Here is a 21,153-nt window from a genome sequence, read left to right on the forward strand (position 1 = left end):
TGGAATACTTTGAATGTTCCATAATTCATTCAATTATTCTCTTATTGGTTGATAATGTTTATTTCCATTTCTTTACATTAAGACTATATATGTATATATTTTTTTAATTTTTATTTTTAAGTAATCTTTTACACCAACGTGGGGCTCTAACTCACACCAGGATCAAGAGTCACATGCTCTACCGACTGAGCCAGCCAGGTGCCCCCAGAATGTATTTTTGCTTAAGGTTCAAGTGGGTAAATCCTCAAACTCAAGACACCTGAAACATTAATGGGATTCTCACTGCCAGATAAGGCATGGTGCTAGGGTACCAAGACCATGAGAATCCTTATCAGAAGACATTTAAAAGACAGGTAATAGATGCATGTGGTAAAATATTTAAATACAACCCAAGGACTTACAGGGAAACTCCCTCCCATGCCTGCTTCCCAGCCTCTTCCCCACCAGATAGCCACTGTTGACAGGTCTATATGCTAATCTAGAAAATGTCCATGAGTATGGAAGTACAACATACAAATATGGATATATATTCTTTATCATAACACAAATGATAGCATGTTATACACATAGCTTGTTTTGTTCACTTTTCTTTTTCCCCAGAATAGCTCCTTTAAAAAGAAAGCTCTTGGGGTATCTGGGTGGCTCAGTTGGTTAAGTGTCTGCCTTTGGCTCAGGTCATGATCCCAGGGTCCTGGGATCGAGCCTCATGCTGGGCTCCCTGCTTATCAGGGAATTTGCTTCTCCCTCTCCCTCTGATCCTTGCTCCCACTTGTGCACTCTCTCTCAAATAAAATCTTAAAAAAAAAAAAAAAAAAAGCAGAGGCTCTTATTAACAAACATGAGGGAGAGTTACACGTGGTATGAAGAGATATCCAAGACACACCAGGATCAAAGAACAACTCTAAAGGCAACTTATTATGTATACATAATAGTACCACCCTATTTATATTCATTATATATTTATATATGTAAACCATAGGCAAATTATACTGCCGACAAATATATACCTGCAAGGCATTTAGAAAAGCTGTGGGAGGAGACACTAGCAGCCTCCTCTTAGGGAGGAGCCAGCCTGGGATTGACCTGGGGGGATGGGGGCAGTGTAAACGGGGACATTTCACTTGTCCAGTCTATTCAGCAAAGCTCAATCCCTTGCATATGGGAATGCTAATGTATTACCGCTGTAACTCAAAATGCCTGATGAAAATGAAAACGTCAAACAAAACAAATGTAGCGTTCTTTGCCAGAATTTCATTAAAAATGGAAAGAGCAGCAGCCTGCAGTGCAGTACTTACTCTTTGCCACCATCAAGATCCTGCACATCCTTAAGGTAGAGGGAAAAATCAATCACTCCAACCTGGTTGACATAAAATGTACAAGTTTAAATAAAAGAAATTTTCCCTGTTTTCCACAAAACTTACATCTTTAAAATTCAGGCCATTTACATTCCTGTCTCTTTTGTGCAAACATTTAGTTGAGCTACTCAGCTCAACAAAATAGCAATCAACTGAACCAAGAGAAAACCAAGAGAAAAATAACCCAAATACCTTCTAGAAGAAAAACTTATTAAAAACCAGAATTTAGGACAGCCCCGGTGGCGCAGTGGTTTGGCGCCGGCTGAAGCCCGGGGCGTGATCCTGGAGACCTGGGATCGAGTCCCACATCGGGCTCCCTGCATGGAGCCTGCTTCTCCCTCTGCCTGTGTCTCTGCCTCTCTCTTGGTCTGTGTTGCTCATGAATAAATAAATAAAATCTTAAAAAAAAACCCAAAAACAAAAACAGAATTTAAGGAGGATATTCTGAAATTTCATCCTTGTCAGGATTTATTCAACAAGGATTCAATTTAATCCTTGTCAGGATTTATTCAACAATCAAGTTGCTGACAAAGATCAGCAAAGTTCTTTGGGTACAAAGTTATTTAAAAAAAAGGGCGGGGGGGATCCCTGGGTGGCTCAGCGGTTTAGCACCACCTTCAGTCCAGGGTGTGATCCTGGAGTCCCGGGATCAAGTCCCACATTGGGCTCCCTGCATGGAGCCTGCTTCTCCCTCTGCCTGTGTGTGTCTCTGCCTCTCCCTCTCAGTCTGTGTCTCTCATGAATAAATTAAAAAAAAAAAAAAAGGCCTGGATTGCTAGACTAAGGGGTAAGTAACCTTAACTGACACTCTGCTCCTTCCTTCCCTATACTCTGGGTAAAATGATCCCCATCCCATTTTCCAGGAGAACTGTGCTGCTGTGGAGAATGAGGGACGACCCAAATGCTTCCCATCAGAACATCAAGGGCTCTGTCCAGAAATAAATAAAGCACTTGAGAGAGAATGAAAGTCTGGTCCACCACCACCGTCCACTCCTGTGAGAGTGAAGTCACTCCTTGAAAAATGGGAACACTGGGTCCATCACTAGAGAGCTACTTATCACTCCTGTAAAGGCTGCATCACAGAGCACAAAGAACACTGAACATTGATGTATAATGCCATAAAACCAGCTCGAGGAGAAAGTTGTAAGCCTCAGAGTGATAGGTACAGCATTAACTCTTTCTAGTAACACATTTTTAAAAAAGGATTTTTATTTTTAATTAATTAATTTTAAAAAATATTTTACTTATTCATGAGAGACACAGAGAGAGAGGCAGAGACATAGGCAGAGGGAGAAGCAGGTTCCATGCAGGAAGCCCAGTGTGGGACCCCAGGATCACACCCTGAGCTGAAGGCAAACACCCAACTGCTGAGCCACCCAGGCATCACCCTAAAAAGGATTTTTAAATTTATTTTAGAGAGAGAGAGGGTGTGAGCACGCATGAGCACAGGGGGAGATGCAGAGGGAGAGGGAGAATCTCCAGCAGACTCTGTGCTGAGCACGGAGCCTAGGCGGGGCTCAATCCCCCAACCCTGAGATCATAACCTGAACCAAAACCAAGAGTCGAATATTCAACCAACAGAGCCACCCAGGCACCCCTACAGTAACACCATGTATGTTAAAGCCAGAGCCACAGCTGATGGTCTCTCCAACTTCTCTGCTATACCTCCTACCAATCTATATTTCCTACCCTTGAACCTGAGCAGCTTTATAGTGTTCGTCTTGAGTAAAAAGCAGCAGAAATGATGCTGTGGCTTCTGCTGCCACATTAATGAAGGCAACACAAGCTTCTTCCTGGCTTTCCCTAGGGGGGCATTTGCCTTTGGAGTTCTGGGCTTCCTTGGAGGAATTCTGGGCTTCCATGGAGGAATTTTGGCTACCCTGGAGCCACCACGTGAGGGGAAAGTGGAGAAGACCACATGAGGACAGAGGTGCCTGAGAAGCCTCTGCTGTTCCAGTCCCACTTTTCAGCTGGGAAGACATACAAGCAAGACACGAAGCCTTGAGGCACCTGCATGGCTTAGTGGTTGAGCATGTCCCTTTGGCTCAGGTCATGATCGCAAGGTCCTGGGATTGAGTCCTGCATCAGGCTCCCCTAGGGAGCCTACTTTTCCCTCTGCCTGTGTCTCTGCCTCTCTGTGTCTCTCATGAATAAATAAATAAAATCTTAAAAAAAAAAAACCCCGAAAAACAGGAAGCCTTCAGCCATTGCTTCCCTAGCCACCAAGCTGACAGTAATCATGGAGTTCTTCTTCATCAAGAAGGCCCAGTCAACTCCCAGCTGTGAGAGACTGTGATGGCTCCTGGTTACCTGGCTGGTACTTCCTTACCCAGAAATAGGGGCAAGAAAGGATTTAATCTGAAATGAAATCTATGAATAAAAACGCACAGAAAAAACATAAACGTCTCTAGAAAGATTCTCCCCTCAGTTTTTATCATTATCTATGGGGGCTAGTGGGATTGATAGGGGCAGTGTGAATTCCACTTTTCACTTGATAAACTTTTTTTTTTCAACAACCATGCATGTCTTTTGCAATAAAATTAAATAATAAAAATAAATAAAAGGCACCTGGCTGGCTCAGTTGGTGGAGCAGGCAGCTCTTGATCTTGGGGTTGGGAGTTCAAGCCCCATGTTGGATATAGAGATTACTTAAAAATAAGATCTTTAAAGAAAAACTAAATAATAAAATTTAATAAAAAAGAGATACTTTTTTTTTGAAATACATTTTTAATTGCAAAAAAATCCTCAACTACAGAAAGAAGGGGGAGTTAACACTCAAAGTAGACATTCATGATCAGAAAGCAAATAAAGCCCTTCTTCCAAAGCAGAACTGATCAATAAAAGCAAGAGTCGGTCCTTCAAATCCAACATAATAGACAAAACTCTATCAGGTTATGATCAATATTTAGCAAGGGCACAATACTGCAAATGAGAAAAGTGAGACTTTAAGCTGTAAGGGAATACTGTCATATAACTAATAGATCTGAGTGAAATAAATGACTTCTGGAAAAATATAAATGACTAAAAAACTGTCCTAAGACACAGGAAACCAACATTGACCAAGAACTAAGTAAAAAAATTAAAGTGGTCCAAGAACCAGGATCAAAAAAAGCATAAAGCTGAAGAGGTCATACCAGGAAAAAACCTTGAAAGAAAAAAATAATCTCTGCTCTAATAAACAGTTACAGAAAACAAAGAAAAGAACAATGTTATCCAGCTTATTTTACGATTATTACAATTCTGACCCATGAAGGGAAAAAGGAGTGTAAAATCTGGGCATATGCTAGAACAACAACACACAATGGCCACTTTGGGTTTATTTTAGGAATGCAGGGGTAATATCACAATAGGAAACCTATGAATGAATTCAATTATATTTATGGGTTAAAAGATATGACATTTCGGGATGCCTAGGTGGCTCAGTGGTTGAGCACCTGCCTTGGCCCAGGGTGTGATCCTGAAGACCCAGGATTGAGTCCCATGTCGGGATCCCTGCATGGAGCCTGCTTCTCCCTCTGCCTGTGTCTTTGCCTCTCTCTCTCTCTCTCTGTGTGTCACTCATGAATAAATAAAATCTTTAAAAATAAATAAATAAAAAATAAAACTAAAAACGTGGGGCACCTGGGTGGCTCAGTTGGTTAAACATCTGCCTTTGGCTCAAGTCATGACCTTGAGGCTCTGGAATTGAGGCTCCCTGCTCAGGGGGGAGCCTGCTTCTTGCTCTGCCCCTCCCCACACTTCTGTGCACTCTTTCTCTCTCTCTCAAATAAATAAAATCTTAAAAAAAAAACAAACCCAAATGAACGAAACAGCCTACTACTGTCATTTTCTTTTTCTTTTCTTAAAAGATTTTAAGCAGCTCCATGCAGGGAGCCTGACGTGGGATTAGATCCCGGGTCTCCAGCATTATGCCCTGGGCTGAAGGCGGTGCTAAACCGCTGAGCCACCTGGGCTGCCCATTTCTGATGACTCTTCAAAAGTTTACTCAAAATTGTCTCTAAGTAATGGTAATAACAGTAAGTAACAGTACAGGATTAAAAAAAACAAACCTCAGACCAGGGGGCTCAATCACATCTGTGATTTGGTAAGAATCCCAACTGATTTTTTATTTTGGAATCTAACAAAGTGATGTTCAAGTTCACACGGCAGAATGGACAAGACTGAACTATGTGTGAAAAGGAAGTATAACAAAGTAGGCAGGAGTGAGAAAGACTATGTGGCTCTAATAATCTTGACTGTGGGGGCACCTGGGTGGCTCAGTCATTAAGCAACTGCCTTCAGCTCAGGTCGTGAATCTGGGGTCCTGGAATCGAGCCCCACGTCGGGCTCCCTGCTCAGTGCAGAGTTGGCTTCTCCCTCTGCCCTTCCCCCTGCTCATACTGTCTCTTAAATAAATAAATAAAACCTTAAAAAACAAATCAACTGTGTTACTGGCATAGGATAAGGAGATTTAGGGACTAGACCTCTGAGTCCAGAAATAAACCTCAGTGGATTGAGCATACTTCACACATAATAAAGGTAAAATTTCAAATTAGTAGAAAAATGCACTTGATACATGACATTGAGAAAACTGGGTTATCTATAAAAGAAACCCAGACTTCCATTTCACAATATGTCAAAACAAATGACAGGTTTTTTTTTTTTTTTTTTTTAAAGATTTTATTTATTTATTCGTGAAAGAGAGAGAGGCAGAGACATAGGCAGAGGGAGAAGCAGGCTCCCTGTGGGGAGCCCAATGTGGGACTTGATCCCAGGATCCCGGGATCATGCCCTGAGCCAAAGGCAGAGGCTTAACCACTGAGCCACCCAGGTGCTCCTGACAGGCATTATTTAAATTTAAAGAAAAAAGGGGCCCTTTGTGATTCAGTGGTTGAGCCTCTGCCTTCGGCTCAGGGCACAATCTTGGGGTCCTGGAATCAAGCCTAGCATCGGGCTCCCCATTTCACTGGGGAGTCTATTTCTCCCTCTGCTCCTCCCCTCAGCAAAAGCGCTCACTCTAATAAAACTTAAAAAAGAAAAAAGTAAAAAATACACAGTTGATTTTAAAAATTAGGCTAATTTTTGGATGGAGAAGGACCTTCCAAGAATAATACCTTAGAAGGTATAAAGAAAAAGTCCATTAAATTTGACTGCAGGGGTGCCTGGCTGGCTCTGTCAGTAGAGCATGCAACTCTTCATCTCTCAGTTGTGTGTTCCAGCCTCATGGTTGGGGGTAGAGATTGCATAAAAATAAAATCTTTGAAAAAAACAAATAAATTTGACTGCAAAAAACATTTTTTCCCCCTTGCAGGGAAAACTAACTGAAAGAAAGCAGAATTTTTTTTTTTTTTTTTTTTTTTAGAGAGAGAGACAGAGACACAGGCAGAGGGGGAGGCAGGCTGTGTGCAGGGAGCCCGAAGTGGGACTCAATCCCGGGTCTCCAGGATCATGCCCTGGGCTGAAGGTGGTGCTAAACCGCTAAGCCACCCAGGCTGCCCTATAACCAAATTCTGACAGTTATTATCATTAATGTGTAATAAAGGAATGGAACAAAATGGAAGACTCAGAAAAATGGGTGGAATTGGGACGTGGAGTCACAAAAACTGAACCACCAATGGCAAATAAAACATGTAATAAATACCTGACCTACAGAGTTTTTAAAAATGTAAATATGAGGGGCACCTGACTGGTTCAGTTGTGAACATGTGACTCTTGATTTCAGGGTCATGAGTTCAAGCATGGAGACTACTTTAAAAAAATAAATAGGAGTACCTGGGTGGCTCAGCCAGTTAAGTGACTCTTTTTTTTAATTAATTTTATTTTATTTTTTTATTTTTAAAGATTTATTTATTTATTCAGAGAGAAAGAGAGAGAGTGAGGCAGAGACAGACACAGGCAGAGAGAAGAAGCAGGCTCCATGCAGGAAGCCCGATGTGGGACTCGATCCTGGGTCTCCCAAGATCACACCCCGGGCTGCAGGCGGTGCTAAACCGCTGCGCCACGGGGGCTGCCCTAATTAGTTTTTTAAAAATATTTTATTTATTTAAGAGAGAGCAAGAGAGAGAGTGAAAGAGCTCAAGAGGGCAGAGGTAGAAGCAGGCTCCCTGTTGAGCAGGGAGCCCAATGCAGAGCTGGATCCCAGGACCCTGAGGTCATGACCTGAGCTGAAGGCAGATGCTGAATCATCTGAGCCATCTAGGTGCCCTGCAACTGACTCTTGATTTTGGTCAGAGTTGCGAGTTCGAGCTCTGTGTCAGGCTCTGTGCTTAGTGGGGAGTCTGCTTGAGATCCTCTCCCTCTGCCTCTCCTCCAGCTTCATGTGCACATTGTCTCTCTCTAAAATAAATAAATAAATCTTTTAAAAAGCCTAAACATGCTTATAACAAAATGTGAATGTGAGATGAGCTGTTTTGCTCTATTAGATTGAAAAAGATCAAGAATGCTCATTGTGGGGACAGCCCGAGTGGTGCAGCGGTTTAGCGCCGCTTGCAGCCCAGGGCGTGATCCTGGAGACCTGGGATTGAGTCCACGTCGGGCTCCCTGCATGGAGCCTGCTTCTCCTCCGCGTGTGTCTCTGCCTCTCTCTTTCGCTCCGTGTCTCTCATGAATAAATAAAATAAAATCTTTGGGCAGCCCCGGTGGCACAGCGGTTTAGTGCCGCCTGCAGCCCAGGGCGTGATCCTGGAGACCCCGGATGGAGTCCCACATCAGGCTCCTTGCGTGGAGCCTGCTTCTCCCTCTGCCTGTGTCTCTGCCTCTCTCTCTCTGTGTTTCTCGTAAATAAGTAAATAAAAAAAAAAAAAAAAAAAAGAAAAAGAAAAAAAGAATGCTCATTGTGATGTCACCATACTATCGTATAATGTTTACTTTGACACAGTAATCCCAAAATGTCTCCTAAGAAAATGAATGGATAACAGTGCAAAGAGGATGAGGCTGTGTATAATATTGCTGTTGTAATATGGAATCAACAGCAGGTAACAAGGTACTGGTTAAACAAATTACAGTATGGTCGTAAAATGAAATACAGACATACCTTGTTTTATTGCCTTACAGCACTTCCCAGACCCTGCATTTTTTGCAAATTGAAGGTCTGTGGCAGCCATGAGTTGGGCAGGTGTTATCAGCACTGTTTTCTCAACAGCATGTGCTCACCTCCTGTCTCTGGGTCACATTTTGGCCATCACGTATTTCAAACTTTTCTTATTACTACATTTGTTATGATGATCTGTGATCAGTGATTATGACACGCTGAAAGCTCAGATGGTCAGCATTGTTTAGCAAGAAAGTATTTTAAAATTAAGGTATGAACATGGACTATTTATTTATTTATTTAGCTTATTTTTATTATTTATTTACACTTAAAAATATATATATAATGCTATCGCATACCTAATAGGCTATAGTATAGAGTAAAAATAACTTTTATATGCACTGGGAAACCAAAAAAGCCATGACTCCCATATTGCGATATTTACTTTACTGCAGTTGTCTGGAACCCAACCTGCAGTCTGAGCCATGCTTGTACTGTGCAGCCATTTAAATGGCTCATATCTCTCACTGACATTGAGAGCCATGTGGGACATAGTGTTAAAAAAAATTAATTCCAAAACGGTGTGTCCAGAATAATTATGTTTTGGTTTAACAAAAAAAGTCCAAATATCAAAAAAAAAAAAAAAAAGTCCAAATATCTCTAGAATATATAAACACACATACACAATCTTACTCATGTGCCAGAAGGATAGATATCGGAGTGTAACATTAAATTAATTAGCTGTCTCTGAGCAATGGGATTCTGTGTACGGTTTTCTTTCTTTTCAAAAATACTTCCTTGTATTTTTTGAAAAATTTTCAACATGCAGAAACAACAAAACTACTGGAGAAAAAGGGAGGAGAGTTTACAAGAAAAATAAAAGAAAAAGAAACAAAAGCTGGCCTTGGCATGGAGGGATTAGGGGAAGCTATAGATTTCTCAGTTCTGTGCCCTGAAAAGGGGTAGCGGTGGGGAGGCATCAGGGGGTCTCTTCCCCTTACGCACTTCCCGTCCCCACCACCAGCTGAGGCCCTAGCCCTGGGCACCTGCACCCAGGCAGGAAGAAAGCATCCCAAGAGGGTTGTCCCCACAGTCAGGGTGCTCTGCTCCTTGATGCCTGCTTCCATTTAGCGCTCTTGCATCATCTCCCCTCCCCAGTCTCTCCTGGCTCTAACTTCCCAGTCCCCACCTAACCTTGGGGGACGTGTCTGCCCAATGTTTTTGCTGTCTCCACTCTTGGCCACTTCCAACTCATGACCTAGATGGTTGCCAGATTGATCTTTCTCAAACCTGAGCCTAAGTAGGCCAGTATACACTGCCTATAAACCTCCAACAGCTTCCTGACGTTCCAGAGACAAAAGGATGGCCTTTAGCATGGCACGGATAGCCTGAAAACTGAGCCCAGCTTCCACCTACATGTGCCTCTGTGCCTTGGCCCAGACTTCCCCTTCCCCAGTGCTTCCCCCTCTGCCCTGGCATGGCACCGGGCACAGCCTTCAAGCAAACACCCTCTGCCCTCTGCCCCTGAGAAGGTCCAGCACATGTCCACAGTCCTGTGTGAAATCCCCAGCCCAATGGAGGCATTCTACCTTTTTTTTTTTTTTTTAATTTTATTTATTTATGATAGTCACAGAGAGAGAGAGAGAGAGGCAGAGACACAGGCAGAGGGAGAAGCAGGCTCCATGCACCGGGAGCCTGATGTGGGATTCGATCCCAGGTCTCCAGGATCGCGCCCTGGGCCAAAGGCAGGCGCCAAACCACTGCGCCACCCAGGGATCCCTGGAGGCATTCTACCTTGAGCCAAGATTCCCGTCCTACCTGAGAATCCAAGTCTTCTCCTTTTAAGCAGAGATTGGCATCAAGAACATTAAGTCCCACCAGCAGACCAACAATCACCATCCCTTCTTCCTCCATCATTAATGCCTCAGGCTCATAGAACTCACTGAAAGAGATGGATACAACAGGCTCAGGAACGGGTGCTCACCACCCCCTCCCCCCAACCTGCCCTGCCCCCTTTTTTTTTTTTTTAAAGATTTTATTTTATTTTATTTTATTCATGAGAGAGACAGAGAAAGGCAGAGACTTAGGCAGAGGGCGAAGCAGGCTCCCCGGGGGTGGGGGGGAGCCTGATGCAGGACTTAATCCTAGGACCCTGGGATCATGACCTGAGCCAAAGGCAGATGCTCAATCATGGAGCCACCCAGGTATCCCCTGCCCTGCCTTTTCACCTCTTAGCCACCTTCACCAGATGCCACAAACTCCCTGATATATTTTACTTACTGCCTTCTGCGTTTTATCTCCCACCCCTGCTTTGAGTGCTGCTATTTCTTCTCTGGCTTCTTTTCTCTTCCTGCGGCTGATGATAGGCTCCTCCCACCTCCAGTCTGAGGCTGACTCTTCCATCTGGACCCTAGACTCCAGTCCTTCCTATCTCCTCTTGGCTCCTGTGTTCCTGATCATCACTCTGCCCCTCCTGTCCCCACTGGCGTCTTCTTCCACACTGCTATGAACTATGTCTACACTCATGTGAATGGGAAGAAGGATCCCATACTGCCCCCCACATCCAAGAATGAAACCCTTCCCTCTTCCCTGTGTTCCATGGAGCAACACTGGCTGCTCTGACTTCACTTCCCAGTTGCTTCAACTTTCGCAGTGTGGCTCCATCCCGTCTACTACTGCTCCAGGTCACCAATGATGTGCTTGTTTACCCATTGTATATGTGTGTGTGTGACTGCTGAGAAACTCGGTGTCTTAAGGGTTAGTTCATCAGGTTATGAGGATGTAAGGTGCAGCATAGGGAATATAGTCAATGGTACTAGCATAACTTTGTATGGTGACAGCTGGTAACTATGCAACACAACATAACAGCGTAGACTTGTGGAATCACTCTGTTGTATTCCTGATGCTAACATAACATTAGATATTGACTACACTTCAATTAAAAAAAGAATTAGTTCACTAGAACACAATCTGTACCTCAAAGTTACTCAGTGTGATTGTACTCAAAGCACAAGTACACAAAGTATTTGAAATCTGTATTTATCATGCAAAGATACATTCAACAATAAGCTGTGACTTGAAAATGATGAAAAATTTTGAGTGGCAAGCCGTATGTAAAAGATATTTTTGACTCAATCACACAAAAAAATGAACTCTAGAAAGATTCCTCCCTTACAAATCCTCATATTCTCAAAAAAATCCCTTTTAGGAGGATTATTTTTGCTTATATTTATTAGTATCAAAAATGAATTAATCATAAATTCCAGGGACAGCCAATTAGTCATTACTGATGCTGAGAGAAAATTTTACAAAATGGATACGGAATCCTAAAATAGGTACTATTATAGGTATGTTCCCTTACAAAAAAAGCAGGCTTTTATACTTTAAAATTGTCCACTGCATCTAGTTTTAAAGTCATTTGTCCCCCATGTCATCAACAAATCCAATATGTACATTTTGTTGAAGCTTAATCGAGTAGGCTGTCAATTACTGAAATGATTTTTCAAAATGAAAATATGAAACTTCATTCATAACTTTCAGATAGCCATGCTTGAAAATGAAACTCTTTAAAAACTAAGCCATAGGATGCTCACGATGAACAGTAATTCGAGTAAAAGCTGTGTATGCTGTACACTCGTTTTAATTCAAAACAGTCTCCAGAACTATGTTCTAAATATTTACAAAGCAAAAGACAAACAAAGATGGGAGGTAAAATACCTTAAGAGATGTTTATTGTCTATGAGCACTTTCAGATAATCTGCCAGTTTCTTTTGCATGAGTGCAAGATACAGCCAGGCTCTGCCTCTTCCCACAGCTGTCCTGGAATTTAGAGAATTGAACTGTTAAGGCATAACACCAAAACCCCTCAAACCCCTCGGTTATCTAAAGAGATACACATATCCCAGCATGTACACGTGTATTAACGCAGGGACACCATAAGAATAGCAGCTTTGGGGCCTGGGTGGAGCACAGTCTGGGAAGGCCCAGAAAACCACTTTCTGAAAACCTCTGGGTATGGTTTGAATTTTGTATCATGGACATGTATTTTTGGTTGGTTGGTTGGTTTTGACAAGAGAAAAAAAAAAAACTCTTAAGCCACAAAAAAATCTGATTTCTGGAACAAACACAATTAGATAAAACTTTGCATGTATTCATAAAATTTCACAGGAGGCCAGCAACAATCTGGTTAGGTCTGTATAATGGATAAACATTTCTTTAAAAAATTAGTACGTAGGGGATCCCTGGGTGGTTCAGTGGTTTGGCGCCTGCCTTTGGCCCAGGGTGCGATCTTGGAGTCCCGGGATCAAGTCCCGTGTCGGGCTTCCGGCATGGAGCCTGCTTCTCCCTCCTCCTATGTCTCTGCCTCTCTCTCTCTCTCTGTCTGTCTCTATTATAAAAAAAAAAAAAAATTAATACGTAAAACAGTGTTGAACCCTCACATTTCTTTTTTTTTTTTTTCACATTTCTAGGCATTAGCTCAAAGATGCAGTTTTATTTTTAGTTGTAAAATACACAAAATATAAAATTTGCCTTTCTTTTTTTTTTTTTTTTAAGGTTTTATTCATTATTCAAGACACACACACAGAGAGAAGCAGAAACACAGGTGGAGGGAAAAGCAGGCTCCTTGCAGGGAGCCCAATGTGGGACTCCATCCAGGACCCTGGGATCATGACCTGAGCCAAAGGTGGGTGCTCAACCACTGAGCCACTCAGGTGCCCCTAAAATTTACCTTTTCATTTGTACCCTTCATTAGTACATTCACGCTGTTGTGCAACCAATCTTAGAGATAATTTTGCAAAGGCACGCATCAAGAGAAAACAAAAAACTTCCCAACTGTAGAACTAACAGTGCTTGAGGAAAGAAAGACTATTCTAAGCAGAATGAGTGTATTTAGTATCTTCATCAAAGGGAGCTGTGGGGGTTGAGGGCTTCAGAGCCAGGCGCATCTAATCCAACTCCATCAATACAAAAGGCTTTGAAGCCCCTCCTCCCCCAAACAAATGAGGTTAAACCAGAGTAAAAAGGAAAGGAAATAAAGTAGAAAAAAGAAAGATGCTGAAAGTTGGCACCATGTGGCGAATGGATGCAGACACTTGCAGCATGCCAGCCATGTAAATCGGCAGCATGCCTTGAGCTGGCGATTTGATGGGGTTATCAAAATCCTACGTCTAGTAATGTGTACTAAGGAAATAATTTAGGATGCACATAAAAATGTATGTGTGGCAATGGTCTGCACACTCTTTGGATAATGAAAAACTGAAGACAAGCAGAAAGCCCAAATGGCAGTTAAAACAAATGAGCTATATAAATGAATGCCACGCAGGCACCTCAAAACTGATGTTGTGGGGCGCCTGGGTGGCTCAGTGGGTTAAGCATCTGCTTTCGGCTCAGGTCATGATCCTGGGGTCCTGGGATCAAGCCCCACATCAGGCTCCCTGCGCAGTTGGGAGCCTGCTTTACCCTCTCCCCGTGCCTCCTTTGCCCCATGCTCTCTCTCAAATAAATAAAAACCTTAAAATAACAACAAAAAAACTGACTTGAAAACAATGAAAAATTTGGGGTCATGGGGTCATACTGCAAAAGATATTTTCATTTCAATTAGGGGGACTAAATGCCCGACTAGAGATTCCTCTCAGGATGCAAAATGCATCCTGCAAGTTTCAAACAACCCTTCCACCCCAAAAAACACTAGTCATAACCTCCAAAATAATGTCAAAATTTCAGAAGGTTACTATTTAATGAAAGAGTGAAAGAAATACCTCTCTCACAGAGGCTACTCCTCTGGAGGCCTCAAGAGAAGGGAACTACTGTACATTTCCTTTTTGGCGACAGGGGAGGATTTCCATACCTAAGCCTATCACTTGTGCACAGCCACAGAGCAATAAAGGGAACAGAGATAGTGGGGTTTAGTGGACAGTAAGCTCTTTGTTAGCATAAGACTTTGAAAATGCCTCCCATGCATAACTGGAAACAGAGGTCTGAGGGTAGGAGAGCCAGCCCAGGTCTGCTCCAATCTGGACACGCCGGAACTCCATCTCCACTGCTTCACTCATGAGGGGGGTGAGCTGGTCAGAAGGGTTGGGCAGCAGGACCACAGAAGGAACTGCTGAAACAAAGTAGACTTGGGGAGCTCCTGAGAGGTCAACAAATACGTATATGAATGTTGTCATGGTGCAAAAGGCTTTTGCCTTCTGTGGTACAGGCCCGAGGGCTTAACTACGGACAGGGACAGAGGTTCAATTTCATCAAGGAGACTGCACAGGGCTCCGTAGCAATGGAGGTCAGTGGGATTTAGAGGATTCGAGTCCCACGGAGCTGTGTTCCCTTCCTGGCTCCACCATTCCCTTGCCAAGGGACCTTGGGCAGTTTACTTAGCTGCTCAGTGTCAGTTTCTGAACTTATCAGTGGGGATGCCAACGGCTTTCCTGGAGACTGTTGTATGGGTTTAAATGAGATCCTACAATGTCCTTAACGCAATGCCTGGCACACGGCAGGCTCTTTGTAAATGCTATATTACTATCTGAAGATGGAACAGGATGGCTCTACAGGAGAAGCATCAGAGGCTGGACAGCGGTGTCCCCCTCTGGGAGACTGAAGAATGCTCTTCTGCATGGGCCCAAGGATCTCTACTTCCCCCTCTAAATGCAGATTTCATGATGACGCCTTGTTTGTAGTCTATCTGTTTTTTTCATTTTTGAACCTATGCATGGGGATCCCAAGGGCAAACCCAGACATGGCAAATGATTTGTCAGTCTCAGTTTTTCACAAATGTCCCATGTCTCATAATCTAAAATCCGGCCTGAATTATATTATTCAGAAAACTGCCCAGATGCATCCAAAGCATGGATTCCAAGGGCATAATGATGACCTCTTTTACTCTTGTAATTGCTCCTCAGGTGACAACATCTTTCCTTTTTTTCTTTTTTTAAAGATTTTATTTATTCATGAGAGACACATACAGAGAGACAAAGACACAGGCAGAGGGAGAAGGAGGCTCACTGCAGGGAGCCTGATGTGGTACTTGATCCCAGGACCCCTGAATCATGACCCAAGCCAAAGGCAATTGTTCAACCACTGAGTCACCTAGGTGCCCCCCCCCCCTTTTTTAAAAATAATCTTTATGATCAACATGGGACTTGAACTCATGATCCTGAGATCAAGAGTCAAGTGCTCTACGGACTAAGCCAGCCGGGTGCCCCACACTTTTTCAAACTATACAACCTCATTTGACATACAGGAATTGCTGTCCCCATTTTAAAGATAAGGAAACTGAGGCTCAGGGAGGGGCAAATCTTGACTCAAAATCCTGAGGATAATGAGAGCAGAGCTGGGACTGAAGTTTAAGTGGAATATGATGGCTCATGTTACAATTTGTTCTAAATCAGAAAAAGTTTTTATCAGCAAGGAATTGAGAAATTGGTAAATACGAGGGAGTTTTTATTAAACATTAATTCAGTGTTAACTACTTCTCACTCACTTTAATTCTGGCAGATTTCTGACACTAGTGGCTATATCTGCTGCTTCTGGACAAAGTTTCTCCACCAGCTCCAAAGGACCAAAGAAAGATTTATTTTGGCCAATAAAACTCTTCTTAACTAAAAGGGAAAACAAAAGTGTTATTCATAAGAACAGGTTGTAAAAATGTCCTCAGGCACCCACAGTCTCCCAAAAGCCAAATGGACAATTCACAGCTCTACTGCTAATTCTGAGTTAGTCCTGGGGACTCAAAGAAGTCAAGTTAACAAATGACCTCTCCTTTCTCTGGTGACAGGGTTTCTGTGATATCCTGACTATATCCTCTTACTCCAATGAAATAAAACAAGTATATATGTAAACGTATACAGCTTGTAGAAATCCTTCCCCTTTCTAACTCCTACCTGATACCAACATCAGTGCTGGATTTCATATCAGCACCACCATCTCTCATCTGAACTGCTGCCAATAACCTAGTGGGTCTCCATGCTCCTAATATAGCCACTCCCTCCCTTCACAATCTCTTCACAACGTGGAAGTTCTTTTAAAAATGTAAGTCAGGTCAGTTTTCCTTTGCTTAAAATCCTGCAGACATATACTTAGAATAAAATTTAACTCCTCACATGACCTATAATGGCTTATATGATCCAGCCTTTCCCCGCCTGGCCAACTGGTTTCCCTGACCTCATCTCTTTCCACTTTCCCCAGAACCCACTGGCATCTTCCTCAAACCAAGCTTGGTCTCACCCAGAACTTCTGCCCACCTGTTTCTCCCCACCCCTGCAAGGTATGCTCTTGCCCCAAATCTCTGCACAGCTCTTTCTCCTTTAGGTCTCAGCTCATAGTTCACCGACCCCACCCTGCCCGCCCCAGCAAGACCTCCCCTCTCACTATAGCCAAAACCCTTGCTGCTTCCTTGGATGTGTAGCATTTTGTAATTAAGTGTGTTTCTGGGTTTATTGTCTGTCTGGTCCCTTAGAACTGTGCTGTCTGCGAGAGTCAGTGACCACATGTGCTCCTGAGCACCTGAAATGTAGCCAGTGCAATTGCCATGAGCTATGAAACAACACATGGTGGGTTTTTAAGTCTTAGTAGAATGAAGTAGAATTTAAAATATCTCATCAATAAGGCTTTTAAATACGGCTTCAGTGTCAAAATCATAATATTTTGGATATACTGGGGCAATAAAATGTGCTCTTAAATTAATGTCAGCTGTTTCTTTTTATTTATTTATCGTTTAACGTGGCTACCAGAACGCTAAATATTGTACATGCCGCTTGCCTGGCATTTCCCCTCGGACGGTGCGGCTCTCATCGTCGGATCTGGCGAGCGGGCACCCCGCCTGTTTTGCACCCTGCTGTCATCCCAGCATCCAGAACAATGCCCAGCACTGATGAATACGTGCCGAGCAAACAGCTGGCCCCAACTACCCGACTCCGAACGCCCTCTCAGGCTCACCTTTCAGCCCGTGTTTGAGGCAGTGCTCCATCACTACAAAGAACTGCTGCAAGGGGGCATGGTCTGCATCCAAACTGCGGCCCAGGCTCAGGGCAGACTGGAGCAGGACTTTGACGCTGAGTTTCATCATGTGCATCAAGTTGGTACGCTCCTCCATCATCTGGCACCTGGAAGCTGTTGGGGCAGAAATCAGGACAGCCTCGTTAATGGACTGAGGGTGGTCCGCGGTGAGGAGGTCGGTCAGGACCGGCCGTGGGGGGAAGGGAGGGTAGGGGGGGCAGGCGATCTGTCCGCAGCGCGGACGTGAGGCTGGACGGATAACTGGGCTTCGCCGCCAACCCGCCTCTGATTCCTGGAGGTCACGGCTGCACCTGGGCACCTCCAGGTGGGCCGCTCTCCGGCCAGTCTCTGGGGCCCTCTCCCAGGCGGCTCCGCGCGTTGCTAAGGCGACAGCCCTACTAAGACCCACCGCGATTGGCACTTCACCCAGCATTTCATTTTCGACCAATGGAAGGCGCCAAACTCCAGAAAGCCCGCCCCAAGCTAGAGGGCGAGCTGGGGAGCAAGCGTTCCGCCGCTGGACATCCCGATTGGACGCGCCCAGCTGGAGGCCACGCCCACGAAGCTCCCGGGCGCCATCTTGCATTCTCCGCCCGGGAGCTTCTCCGCCCGGGAGCCTCGTGGGCGTGGCCTCCAGCTGGGCGCGTCCGCTGCGGGTCCCCGGAGCCTGTTGACTCCGACGGTGTCAACTCAAGTGCTTCCAAGGAAGCCTCTGCGCCTGAGCCACAGTGGAAAACAGTTTTACGCTTTTTTTTGGTATGTCAAACCGCTAGAAAAGAACTCAGCTACGTTTCCACTTCAACTCCCATTACTGTTGCTTTGCTTTGAGAGTAAAAAAAGTTTGTGAGCTATCGGTATCAGACCCTCCACGCTGTGCACGAGTCCTGGCGGGAGAAGGACCCCAAGTCCTCCGCACCCCATCCTGACGCGGGGGTAGGGCTGGAGTCGCGTCCTGCCAGCGGGCACCTGTCTACTGAGGTTAAATAGCTTTCCATGTTTACTGTCTGCCAGGACTCTGAAAACAGCACGGGAAACCTTTTAACTTTCTTGCTCAATTGTCCTTTGAACTATATACTCTGTATAAAGTAACATTGATAGGAATCCTTTGCTGATAGCTGTTTGCCTTCATTACCATTAATATAAACCTAAAGATAGGGGCACCTGGGTGGCTCAGTGGTTGAGCATATGCCTTCTGCTCAGGTCGCGATCCAGAGGTCCTGGGATCCAGTCCTCCATCGGGCTCCCTGCAAGAAAAGTTCTCCCTCTGCCTATGTCTCTCTGCCTCTGTGTCTTTCATGAATAAATAAAATCTTAAGAACAACAACAAACAACAAAAAAGTCCATATAGATAAAAGAGTGCACACATAGATAGCTACATCAAAGAGAGCCATATGATCGTGAACTTATAATAAAGGTATTAAGTAAGTAAATATTATTGAGACTTCCAACAGCCTGGGACTAAAAATTCTAAAGTCTCTCAAAACACCCACGAAAGACAGCTGCTGGGAAAGAAAAATCGGTCTAAACGTTTCAACAGAGAAAAATGGGTTGATTAAATGGGTGGGGGTGGTGTAATTATTTTAAATTTTGAAAGAATCCTATGTATTCCATTTATAAATTCCAAGTGTTAATGGACTGGTTAATTGGCAAAGAAAAAAATTGTAAAGCCTCATTAAGAGGAGGGTGAAACCCTGAGTAGGCCAATAAACATAGAAGCAGTTTGTAAAGATTACTGAAGAAGACACCACGCCAGATCTGTAAACCAGAGCTATGCTCATCAGAACAGGGATGTGCCGAGCGCCAGGCAAGCCCAGATGTTTGAAGGAGATCCTTTCTGCCCCTCAAGTTCACAGCTCTACAGGTTAGCCCCATGTGAAAGAGGGCTTCCTTCACTTCCACTTTGACCTCAGTCTATACTTTCTAATTGATTAAATTCTTTCCAGCCTCTCACCTGCAGCAAAAGACTGTGGGCAAGGCACCCCCTGATGGGAACCCAAACTACCCCCTCAAGCAATAAGGACTACTCCAAGCCAGCCAGACCCCATGTGACTGAGCCCAAGACAAGGATCAACCCGACCTGACCACTCGCCCACACCCACTGTCCTTTGTCCCACATTTTTCTTATATAAATCTACAGTATTTTCAGCACTTTGTAGACCACCTTTGAGACGCTACCCCACCGTCTTCCCGGTATTGTCACACTGCAATAAATTCTTTTCCCGTTTCACCACCACTCGTTTCTCTATTATTGGATTTTACCAGCAGCCAGGGGCTGAACCTCGTCTTGTTTGGGACCCCCAGAGCCAGGATGCTCTTGCACTCCAGTCCTGGCAGCCTGGTTATAGATTCACTCCCTATCCCACATCTTCCTTCTGATGCATCTGAAGAGGGAGCAGAAGGCAAGCTGAGGACGGAGCACTAACTGACACACCGCATCCCTCCCACCCCAGGTGGGATATCTGTGATATTCCCCAGGCACTCCTGGCGGCCCTAAATTTAAGGGAAGTGAAAAAACGGTTATGGTTAACTGATAAAGATCACAGTCCTGCAGGACATGAGTCTCCATCGGTTTGCCAATGCCTTAGTGATTTAAAAGGAAAAAGCATCCTGCTACCAATAGCCTAACTTCCAGAGACACATAGTCTCAATTTCCTGGAGCCCTAACACCACCCTCCCCTCCACAAAGATGTAGGAAACCAAGGCAAAAGGGAATGCAAATAAAATTAAATTTCCCTATAACCTGCAACCCATTAACCAATACTTGAAAGAGTTTGACACGCCTCCAGGAAGCTCCCAACCGTCTAACACTAAAGCTTTCCTAGAGGGAAAAGCAACCTTAGTTTGACAATAGCAAGGCCTCTGGTATCCGGAGTCGTCTTTAGCATATGAAGTCCCTTTGGACACCTTTTTCCTTACCTCCCCCAATTCCCAAGAATATAATCAACCATTCTTCATAAACCCCAGTGCAGCAGCCCTTTCTGCCCATGGGTCCTGTCCCATTAAAAAAAGAAAAAAATCCCCTTTTTGCACCAAAGACGTCTCAAGAATTCTTTCTCAGGGCACCTGGGTGGCTCAGTGGTTGAGGGTCTGCCTTTGGCTCAGGGTATGATCTGGGGGTCCTGGGATAGAGTCCTGCATCCGGCTCCCTGCAGGGAGCCTGCTTCTCTCTGTTTCTCATAAATAAATAAATAAATAAATAAATAAATAAATAAATAAATAAATAAATAAATAAAATCTTTAAAAATTCTTTCTTGACCATGGACCTCACCAACAACACTACTCAAAACTATATCACATGGATCTGGGGTCCAGAGAGTCACAACACCAAGTGGAAGTGAAGCCTCCTTCAAGTGACCCAAACAAAACATGAAGAGCATCCAATCTCTCACTGCTTTATTGTACTCATTTAAGAAAACCTGGTCTTGGAGTGGATGGTCTCTAGTTGTTGTTTTAAAGATTTTATTTATTCATGAGACACACACACACACACACACACACACACACACACACACAGAAGCAGAGACACAGGCAGAGGGAGAAGCAGGCTCCATGCAGGGAGCCCGATGTGGGACTTGATCCTGGGACTCCACGACCACGCCCCGGGCCGAAGGCAGGTGCTAAACTGCTGAGCCACCCAGGGATCCCCTGGTCTCTAGTTTTCTGCGGCTAGCCTGAATTTAGAAGTTTAAAAAAATTTTCCCCATGCATACACGTAATTATTCTCAGCCAGTCTCAATACTCCTAGGATGTACCATTAACTTGATGAACATGTTCCATAAATTAGATGGAAAACTGTAG

At 44.1% G+C, this 21,153-nt stretch overlaps 1 protein-coding gene and 1 long non-coding RNA gene across 5 annotated transcripts in view; one reads left to right on the forward strand and one right to left on the reverse strand.

The window, feature by feature from the left end:
• Positions 1-21,153, reverse strand: part of RUFY1 (RUN and FYVE domain containing 1) — a 65,137-nt gene that overhangs the window by 37,673 nt on the left and 6,311 nt on the right. For 3 of the 4 annotated variants that reach the window (XM_077911154.1, XM_077911158.1, XM_077911156.1), the window contains exons 2-6: positions 17,296-17,469; positions 15,842-15,959; positions 12,082-12,183; positions 10,183-10,306; positions 1,296-1,357 (exon numbers count right to left, since the gene is read on the reverse strand). In XM_077911154.1, the coding sequence (XP_077767280.1) occupies positions 1,296-1,357; positions 10,183-10,306; positions 12,082-12,183; positions 15,842-15,959; positions 17,296-17,469 (580 nt within the window). Of the gene's footprint in view, positions 1-1,295; positions 1,358-10,182; positions 10,307-12,081; positions 12,184-15,841; positions 15,960-17,295; positions 17,470-17,638; positions 17,778-21,153 lie in introns of those variants that run through there. The other variant, XM_077911157.1, reaches the window with a different exon arrangement.
• LOC144321866 (uncharacterized) lies at positions 17,920-19,574 on the forward strand. The gene is made up of 2 exons (XR_013387363.1): positions 17,920-18,111; positions 19,299-19,574. It is a non-coding gene; the product is annotated as an uncharacterized LOC144321866 (long non-coding RNA).

Source organism: Canis aureus, chromosome 10, assembly GCF_053574225.1.
Source record: "Canis aureus isolate CA01 chromosome 10, VMU_Caureus_v.1.0, whole genome shotgun sequence".
NCBI lineage: Eukaryota > Metazoa > Chordata > Mammalia > Carnivora > Canidae > Canis > Canis aureus.